The sequence below is a fragment of the Aythya marila genome (genome assembly GCF_965140915.1).
Source record: "Aythya marila genome assembly, chromosome: Z".
Lineage (NCBI taxonomy): Eukaryota > Metazoa > Chordata > Aves > Anseriformes > Anatidae > Aythya > Aythya marila.
The window spans coordinates 87,359,135-87,369,864 of NC_139080.1; the positions used below are offsets into that span (position 1 = coordinate 87,359,135).

Here is a 10,730-nt window from a genome sequence, read left to right on the forward strand (position 1 = left end):
GCAACTTCATTATTTTTCAAACTTAATATTCCAACAGCAAGCAGGAATATATTGATTTAAACATAATAAAATTATATTTATGTAATTTTAATTTATTTTTAATTCAGTATTCGGAAAACTGCCAGACCTAATTCTCACCAATTTCCATCTTACAGACAAAACCAGGACCAATCAAGGCAGCCAGTTCTCACTCTGAGCAGTCGGCTGTAGTGTACTGCTACAACTGTTCCCGGAAAGGACATTTTGGATATGTAAGTCTCAGCAACCTCTACCTCAGTGTTGAGCGCATCCCTGGAGCAGAAATTCATCACTCTTCTATAGATCATGTCTGGAGAAAGGAGCTGGAAGAGTCAAGCTAATGCTATACAAAGGGATGCTCTAATGAAACATTTGTGAGTTTGTAATGTTGAAATCAGTGGAGGCCATCGTACAGTGATTTCACACATCTAATTTTAAAGACATAGAGAAAACAAAGAGTTACTATGTCAGGTTATTGATTTGTTTTTTAAAGCCTAAGTCAAAATTGGACTGTTGGGAGAAAAAAATATTCATTGGAAAATGGACAGTTACAAAGCAGAGCTATATTTTTTCCTGTTTTTTCCATGGTTCATGAAGTGAAATAGTAGTGCCTTGCTGCCATGTTCTACATCATGTAAGGTACCACAATCACCACAATCAACCCAACTCTGTGAATTTCCATTTTAGGAATTTTCCATTTGCCTGCTTTTGAGGGACCTTAATTTGTAGCTGAATTGAACTTAATGTCAGTCTTCTGTAAGGTACAAAACGTGGTGGAGGTGGACATTATGGGCAGTAAAAAATGGAGGTGTGCTGCATCTTATAGGATTGGTTCCTAATGTTTATCACCTTTGCTTAGCCTCCTATCATGATAAGTGTAGCTCTGTACCTGCAAATACCTGAAACCAAAATTAGTTATTTTTATGAAGTAAGTCCAGCAAACACAAATATTCCAGAAAATTAGTGTTACTTCCTCTTTGAGTGATACGAGGCCATCACGTACATTATGGGTGTGTTCCAGTTCTCAGAGATGGCTTGGAAGAGCCAGGAAGTAAGCAGCTCTTGCAATCCAAGCTAGGTAAGAAATGTGTCAGCAGCGTGACATTACCTGTAAGCACTGCAAGCAATACAGGCACTACCTTGGCTATGATATGTGAATACAGATCTTCAACCTCAGGTGCAAGGTGTTTCCTTAAGACTGGCTACATATTTGGTGACCGTGTGAGACCTCTAGTCACACAAACTAGGTTGTATTCAAGACTTGAATTGATAAAACTCTTTTTTGAAGGAGAAAACCTCTTTGAAGGACTGAAACCAATCCTGTTAAACGAAAACAGAACAAAACCATTACTAGTAGTATATACACTAAAATGAGCTTATATGATAACAACTGAATTGCCAGGCTTGAACAAAAAATGAGACTGATTGCTGGCAATGGGTAAGGAGTATTTCAGTAAGCTCTCAAAAAATGTCATTTGAGGAAAGCAGCAATACATGGTTACAAAAAAGACTACTTAGTAAATATGTGGGAAGAGATGATAGTCATTACTTTGATGGAAAAGGTAGAAGCTGTATAAAATGAGTAAGGGCATAAAATGACTCACAGTCAACATTTTACAGCTATCAAAGTTTAAAGAAGGTAAAGTAGTATTTTTACTAGCATATAAGGAGCAGAAGTAGCCTCGGCGATGACTAAATGAAAATGAAGAAGTTGGTAATAACACAGAAAGGCAGAACCACTCACGAGATCTTTCAATATGCTCACAGAAAAACATCCATGGTGCACATTGCATTATGTAATGGTAACCAAGTATTTGCCTTCAAATCACTAAACCTTCTTTACACAAATGGCTGAAGAAATTGGACTAGCGGGTCTGTATGTTCATCCTTATGGTGACCCAGCTGAACAGGCAATGCATTTGAGATTTGTACCTCTCACTGGCTAAGAAAAGTGAGCTCAGAATCTGTCTGAATTCATGCAGTAAAGTTAAGAGGGAAAGTAAATGAATCAGCGACAGCCTATGGCATTATTCAGGCTGCAGCAAGTTTTTAAGGCAGCAGAGATAAAAAACTATACAGTACCTGCAGATGTGCCTTGCAATCACATCCTAATATGCCAATCACACATAACTTTCTCCTGCAGGTTGGTAGCAGGCTCTCCTTTCCATCCTCTGTACATTACCTCCAATGGTGAAGACTGTGCCAAAAGTATTTAGCAGTACAAAGTGTATGGCAGCAGTGGCAGCTTACTTGGAAGAGGAGGATATAGCAGCGCACAGACACTGCTGAGTTGATTTTTCAGTGAAGTGAAGTAACAAAGGAAAATACGAGTTCTGATTTTGGTGGTATACGCATTTCATTCACTAATGTCAACAAATTAACAGCATAAAAAATAATGAAAAGGCTGTATTTCTGCAGCCCAAGCAGCATCTCAAACCCTGCATTTCACAGATATCACAGAAAGAAGAATAAATCTTTGTATACTCCTGTGTAAAGCTAATCTGTGTTATCTTCAGTAACCTCCTTGGCAATGTTTAGGGATAATTTTCTTCCTTTTATTCAAGGTAGACAGCTTTGTGCTCTTCCTAAAGGCCACTCTTACGTTTAATTCACATAAAACAGGTATTGCAAGTGTCATTTCACTACTTTCCTTTCCTCTTAAATCTGAAGAGGTAAATGGAGGAACTGGGAAAGGTGAGAGAGGATGTTTCTTTGCAGCACATGCTGGGTGTCCACTGTAGCTGAGTGGTTAAGGTGTTTACAGTGAAAGATTTTCTGTCTTCTAGGGTATGTATATCTCATATGGATAGCTACTGAGAACAGCATCAGGTGATGGGTGGACTTGAACACCCTCTCCTAGGTCCCTTTCAGCCTGAATTCACAGCCTGGTAGGAGTGGAGCTTGCAGACATGGGCTCCAGCTTTGAGCTGCCTTTGCTTGTCCACACTTCTCCATGCACGTGGAGATGATCCATTGCCACTTAATCTAACGGTACCTTTTTTGCAGACACCACAAAGAATAATATGATTCTTCATATAATTTCAGCCAAGCAAAGAGCAAATAGAAACTGAGAAATATGACATACATGAAATGCATTTTTGATGTATTGTGTCTCTGAAAAGGAAAGGGGAGGACGCAGGAGGACACACAGGGAAAGGGAGGGCTAGAGGTATGGTATGGTAGAAGTAGTAAACACTGGAAGGAAAGTTTATGGTGGAGACATGGTGACTGAAAGCTCCTGAAAGTTTCTTGGGAATGTCCAGACCCAGAGTTCATTAGATTTGAGCAGTGTCCAAGAAGAAGAGACATGATACTACAAAGGACGACAGATAACAAGCATAGTCATGCAGTTCTTGCTGTATGAAAAGGATGCCCCCATACTCTCCCCTGAAATGATATAAGTTTAAAAAGTTCTCCTGCAATTAGAGGTGTTTGGCTTTCAAAGAGACAAGGAATGTGGTTGTGCTGTGAGACCAGAGGGAGCAATAAGAAGCAGTGAAAGCAGGTGGTGGTGGAACTTGGCCCAGCTATTGGCAGGATAGCCTTGTTCCCGAGATCTAACAATGCATTTCCTAATTTGCCTCCTTTTTAATTCATGTTTGCCTCCTTTTAGTCCCCTGCTTTTAAGACTGCTATATGTCTGTATAAATTGTGGTAAGACATGAGAATCCTTCCACATGCTGCAAGAGGACTACGGTTTGTCTCATGGAATGTGTCTTGTATGCAGGAAGGATTGTTGGAACTCTAAAATTATCAGTGTTTAAAGAATTGTTTGCCACATCCTCCATAGGTACAGACCAACACCTGCAGAATCCAGCCCGTTTCCTTTAAAACTCAGCCACATCTACAGTGATTTAAAATGTGTTTTGCAGGAGTGCTTAGAAAAGCGGATGCATGGGAGCATGTTCCCCACTTCTCCATTCATCCACTACTATGATGACGAATGCGATATCAAGAGGAGAGCAAACAGATTAAAAAGAAAGATTGCAGGTATGGCATGTTTGGGGAGATCTGTTTGGTTTTCAGTTCTTTTAAATATTTTCTTTTGTGCTTGCTACTTTCTGAAATACTGCAGGATTATTTTTGTGATTTGGGAAAAGCTATAGGAATTTGAAAATGTAGTCTGGGGTAGTAAAAGAATTTTGACTTTATTCACCTGTCTGTCATGGAAATTTATTGTGTCAAAGTAACTAAGTGAGTGTGAGTGTTGTCAAATGGTTCAATTCTAAAAATCCACTAATATTAAAGTTGTGATAATCTAGCGGGATTAGACTGTAATTTGTTAAGATTCTTGTCTGTTGACAGAAAAAAGAAACACCATGAAAAAAATTTGTCAGAGAAAACAGGTGGCTGTACTGACTCTATACCCAGAGAAAGTTCTGATGGCTCGGGCACTAGGTTTTAGCTTTTCTGAAATAAGATGATCTGTTTTACAGAACTACAAGAAGCCGGCCTTCTGCCACTACAGTCAGAGATACCATGGCAGGAAGAAAAACATGGGGGATACAGCCATAAGAAAAAGAAAAAGCCTTGTAAAGAACATGGTAAACATAACAAAGATCATGAGCATCACAGAAAGACAAGGAAGTCCCAGGCAGACAAACACAGAGCAAAGAAACACAGAAGAGATGTTGATAGGGGCCACAAGATGGAGGAAGACTTCCCTAGGGGGTATGAAAAGCAGACATCTAAGGGCCGCAAAAAACATCACAAGTCCATTTTCCAGGCACATGGCAGCAAGACAGAGTATTCCCAGGAGTTTCTGGAAGCTGCTAAAAGGAAGAAGAAAAGGAAAAAACAGAAAGATGCTGGTCCTGATATCGATGAGAATTTATTCCTCATAAAACAGAGGAGGAAAAAGTCTAAACAGAAATCCGTCTACTGATGAGGAAGTAGATGGGCAGCACTGCTGTTTACTAGCTCTGGCTCTGCCTGTTGTTTATTTTAGTCCCTCTTTAAAAAACAAATTAAAATATGTCTGAATCTGGGTGGTCATGCCCAGGTACAAGTCACACAAGAAGCATCCATCTCTGTTCCCAAAAGGGATGCTTTGTCTGTCGTGAACTGTTCACTTGTCAGGGGGTTTTAATGCTCGTGTCTGGAATGACTCACTTTTCAGCAATCCCAGGGTAGGCTGTAATTTTATTTTGTTTGCTTCTAATGGGAGGGGGTGGGAAGGAGGAAGGGTGCTCGTGCAGGGTTTGGTAGGCTTATTTTATTTACTGGTGAGATATTGCTTTACCCGTCAGAGCAGGATCTGCTTCTCAGCAGTGCAGTCCCTCAGACCTGATGCTGCAGAGAGGCTTTCGCATTAGGGGGAGTCAGTACAGACACAGGGGGATATGGATGTTCTCCTCAGTCACTCAGTCCCCTCCAACGCACAGCTGAGTACATTCTCAGCACTCCAGTTCTGTCCCTCCTGAAAAGGTTCTGTGAACTTGTAGCCTCGCAATTTGGGACATGCCAGTCCCCACTTCACAGTGTGATGCCAGAAGTCTACCACCATCAGTGCCACAGAACTGGGTGCCAAGCACAGGTGATGTCTGAGTGAGCCCATTCCCTGTCGTTGCTGACTAGTCAGCACAGCAGGAGAAAGCAGCTGAGAAAAGAGAACAGAGTTTACATTTCAAATATGTCCTTGCTCCCCTTGGTGTGAAAGTTGTTTCTGCAGAAATGAGAGCAGAGCATGAAAAGTGTATTTGATTCCAGACATAAATGTGCTAAAATTTAGTAATTTAATTTTTGTAAGACAGTTATTTTTGTACTCTGGAGTTGAACAGTTATGTTGTTAAAAGCTTTGTAACAGTAAATGTTTGATCAAATTAATAATCCAAATAAACCTTTACATGAGAGATATCCAATAAATGTTGGTTTGTTCTAGGTTGTCTTGCATTGGCAAGCAGAACTACCTAAGACGGTATCTGCTTCTCTTTCTTGATGTGGAAATATATCATCCTTGACAATAAATTTTCTGGTTTCCAATAAGATATGACCTATCTGTTACTGATGTGTGACGTGTACTATACTATGACACCACTTTTGCTAATCAAGAGATAGTAACTAACAGCACATTTTCACAAACGTACATGTCATGTCTTACTGCTTACTAAGAAATGGGCCTTTGGCTACTCTTGTGTTTCAAAATTAGAAGGAATTTGTAACTTGTACAAATGCAAGGCTGTGTCTGAGGAGGAGACAGCTGAAGGGTAACTTCACTAGAAAAAAATGGGGTCAGTCTTTCTGCCAGTGCTATTTCACACTCCTTGAATTCATCAGCTTTTTTTATGGCAAGGTCCCCACCAAAAACACTAGAACTTCAATGGCTGTATCAGTTCCTCTGAGGTGTTTGGAACAGACCTAAACTTACATAATACTTGGGAAGCTAATGCCCAATTTTGCCTAAGTGCATCCTTCTTGGCAACTTAAATTTATTTTTGCTTAAATTCATCCATCACTTGATTGAAAACTTTGTTTTGTTATTTAAAAAATAAATCACATTTAGCCCTAATTTAAAAAAATAAATAAATCCACTCCTAATAAGGCTTGCCCCGAACGTTGAAACTCAACCCATCTGTTGTGTTTTGCATCCCTTTTTACTTATGAGTTCACTGATGCATTTGAACAGAAGTCTCCAGCAGCCTTGAACTATAACAGCATGCAGACTGGTAGATAGGGAAGAAGAGTTGTTTTGGATTAAGTATTGAGGTCAACTCCAACTTTTCTGATGCGTCAGTTTAATGACATGGCCAGCAAAGTCATCGTGAGGTGAGTAAAAGCTCAGGAGACTGTGTCCTTACAATTCTGTCCCCTAGCACTTCTTTGGACAGAAGTGTAGGGTATTCCCACAGGAAATTCTGCAGAAGATGGATGGCTCAGACATCAGGAGTTACCACTGTCTGGGAGTATGTAATAGGCCTGTACATCAACAGTGCCCTAAGGGTGACTGTATGACTTGTCTCAGAATATTTCATATTACTGGTTGTTCTGCCTCCAGAGATAATTAGAAAACACCTAAGTATGAAAACAGAATAGAGAACTGCTCTTAGCTGTGGTTAGGTATATTTTAGGGAATCCCCCAGAATTATTTTCTTTACTGTTTTTGAAGCAAATATTCAGTAGTGGTTTTGGTTGGTTGGTTGATTGGTTGGTTGGTTTGGCTTGGCTTGCTTTTGGTCTAAGGTAAAAATGACTCAGTGAAATTGTGGCCTCATCATTCTATTCACTGTACAATGTTGTGTCTATGCTCTGGAGGCTTTTCAGGTCCACCATGAAGAACATCAAGAACAGGGAGTTTTCTGTTTCATTCCCACAAAACTGAAGCAGCTGTGTTTCCAACAGTGTCCAAGAGACAAAGGAAAAACTGGCAAACTGTAATAGCATCTAAGAGAGGGAGATGAGTCCTCAGTCTGTTTATGACTGGCTTTACAGATGCTGTGTTGTGTGTTGTAAAAGGAAGCAGACAGTCACTGTTAACCATGAACACCAGAGGAATGTTTCTCTGGTACTCAAATGGGTAGCATGCCTCTTGAGACATTCCCCATGGAGATCTCTGAGTCTCTGCCTCTGAATACCCTCACTCTGATATTCAGTTCCTCATTTGCTAAGAAAGCTACTAGGAAGTGCAATGTACACTTCATCCAGGCATTATGCAATGGCCTATTGTGCTGATGTGTTAGCAGTGTCAGGTGACTGGCAATGGAACGATTTTACGTGTTAAAAACACTCAACACTTTTATACTCAAAGTATAAAAGTATAAAAATATTAATACTGACATGCTAGTAATGAAGGCTGCTATACACATTATTTTTTTTCTTTGTATATTTATGTTTAAATATTTTGTAATTTAATTAATTAAGAAGAGAAGAGCAACTGATGTCATCTACCTGGAGTTGTGCAAAGCATTTGATGCTGTCCCACTCAACATCCTTCTCTGTAAATTGTAGAGACATGAATGGACGAGTCAGTGGATAAGGAATTGTCTGGATGCACCTCTCAGAGAGTTGCAGTCAGCACGTCAATGTCCAAATTGAGACCACCAACAAGTGGTGTTCCTCAGGGGCTAATACCAGGACCAGTATTATTTAACATCTTTGTCAGTGACGTGGACAGTGGAACTGAGTGCACCCTCACCAAGTTTGCCAAAACCAGCAAGCTCTGTGTTGTGGCTGACATGCTGTCAGGAAGGGGAGGATGCCTGGGCAGGCCTGAGAGGTGGGCCTGTGAGAACCTCATGAGGTTCAACAAGGCCACGTGCAAGGCCCTGCATCTGAGCTGGGGCAATCCCAAGCACAGATACAGGCTGGGCAGAGAATGGATTGAGAGCAGCCCTGAGGAGAAGGCCCTGGGGGTGGTGGTTGATGAGAACCTCACCATGAACCAGCCATGTGTGCTTGCAGCCCAGAAAGCCACCCGTACCCTGGGCTGCACCAACAGCAGCGTGGGCAGCAGGGTGAGGGAGTGGATTGTCCCCCTCTGCTCTGCTCTCGTGAGACCCCACGTGGAGCCCTGCACTCAGCTCTGGGGCCCCCAGCAAAAAGATACAGAAGGGAGTCCAGAGGAGGCCACAGAGATAATGAAGGGCTGGAGCACCTCTCCTATGAAGACAGGCTGAGGGAGTTGGGGTTGTTCATCCTAGAGAAGAGAAGGCTCTGGGGAGACCTTGTAACAACTTTCCAATACCTAAAGGGGGCTTCAGGAAGGCTGGGGAGTGACTCTTTGTCAGGGACTGTAGGGATAGGACAAGGGTTAAGGGCTTGAAACTAAAAGAGGGTGGGTTTTGATTAGGTATTAGGAAGAACTTCTCTACTCTGAGGGGGTGAGGCCCAGGCCCAGGCTGCCCAGAGGAGCTGTGGCTGCCCCATCCCTGACAGTGCCCAAGGCCAGGCTGGATGGGGCTGGGGACAGCCTGGACTGGGGGGAGGTGTCCTTGCCCATGGCAGGGGGGTTGGAATTATAGGACCTTTAAGGTCCATTCCAAACCTAACCAAGCTATTCTATGATTCTATGATAATGGAATAGTTATAATTTATATATACAGTATACACTGATACACAGTATCATGGACAGCAGTGTGTTTAAGAGATATACATGTACATGTAGATGTCTTCAGGTTGCCAGTGTGCAATTTAAGGTGGTATTCTCATGTGAAATTACTGAGTGTTCTGTAACTCTTCCCTCTAAAATGAAGGTGTGTGGCTACTGTAACTGGAGTTGAATCAGCCAGGAGTCCATGCTGAGTTGTTTCTATGAGGTTAATTGACCTCAGCCAACTCTGTTTTATCTTGGGACTCCTTCATGGATTTTTTTCAAAGTCATGTATGTACTATTGAGCCTGAAATGTTTTGGGGAGCTAAGGGTGAAATGTTTAAGCAAAGTTGGTAACTTATGCAAGTGCTTGGGTGAATCCACAGAAGCCTGGCAGTAGACTGTGTCCTCTGTGGCAGTGAATATTGCAAGCATCAAATCACGTGTTTGTGTGGGGAGCATTTCCGGCTTTCTCTCTGACTACAGCAGCTGCCCTGTCCTGCGGATGTCTAGCCTGGCTTTTGCTGTGGTAGATGTCTGTTGTGTGCAGTTGCAAGACAGTGAGTTAAAGCACAGAGAATGTAGGATATTTGGGACCATGGGAAGAGAAAAAGGTGAAACAGCAAAATTTGGAAACATATGGGAGCTGGATGAAAAAACTCCCTGTAGCAACAATGCAGATTGAAGGCCAGGAACTGACTGGGAAGAGAGGCTGCAGTGAAGCTCCCAAGCTGAACACGAGACAGAAAAGCTGTAGTAAAAGAAACCAGACAATACAGCAGTGTATGCAAAGTGGAGTATTAACCAAAATTCCATTTTGGTCATGGCAGGTTAAGATACCAGCCCAAGGACTGACTTCTGTCAGGCATGGCACTTCAAGACAGAGCAAACTTGCTGCATAGTGGTTAGAATCAGAGGGTCTAGATAATGCAGCTAGCATAAAAAGACTGAAATGGGTGAGGCACTTTTATTTATTTTTCCCCTAGAAAAAAAGAGGTGTGTAAATGACATACAAAGGAAGACAGCCTTTCTTAACATGGGTGAGTAGGACAACAATACACAGTCTTAACATACAGTGAGAAAGGTGTAGATAAGACACTAAGAAAAAATACCTTAAAATGGTAAATAAAGGTAGCAGAGAACTGCAGAGGATTGTCTGAGTTGGGCATGAGACCAGCAAGACCCCATGGGGTTTTGAAGTAGGAGCTGAACAAACATGCATGTAAGCTGGAGAAGACAGATCACTGAGGAAGCAGATGAGTGGAGGGACTGCTGAGAACCCTTTCTTCAGTAATCTCTGTGAGCAGATTGATCCTGCAGCAGTGTCCTGCTCTGCTGCTGGGCAGAGTAGGGTCAGACATGTCCATGGCCAGACACTGCTGGAATTAACAGTAGTAGAACCAAGACAGTTTACATCCCACCAGGTGCATTGGACTGTCATGTCTGCAATGACTGGTCTCCAACCTAGGTTAGCACTGGGGTGCCTCAAACTCATTTCCTTACATATCATAATCAGTGTATTGAGCTCCAGCTTTGAAACCTTCCCTCACACTGAGCACTGGAGCCTTATTACATGTGGAAGAATGTAATAAGAAGGATTTGTCTCCTGCTAGCCAGCAGGACTGTAGCAGGAACCATGCTTCCCAGGAGAGGGACGAGTTGGATGCTGTATACACCCAGCCATGAG

General features: G+C 42.0%; 1 protein-coding gene across 4 annotated transcripts in view; it reads left to right on the plus strand.

Annotated features, from left to right (window-relative positions):
- ZCCHC7 (zinc finger CCHC-type containing 7) overlaps positions 1 to 5,968 on the plus strand; it is a 116,521-nt gene extending 110,553 nt beyond the window's left edge. For all 4 annotated transcript variants that reach the window (XM_082782930.1, XM_082782932.1, XM_082782931.1 and 1 more), the window contains 3 exons: positions 156 to 251; positions 3,891 to 4,008; positions 4,455 to 5,968. In XM_082782930.1, coding sequence (XP_082639056.1) covers positions 156 to 251; positions 3,891 to 4,008; positions 4,455 to 4,903 — 663 coding nt within the window. In that variant the 3' untranslated portion in view covers positions 4,904 to 5,968. The remainder of the gene's footprint in view (positions 1 to 155; positions 252 to 3,890; positions 4,009 to 4,454) is intronic.
- The last annotated feature ends 4,762 nt before the right edge of the window (positions 5,969 to 10,730 follow it).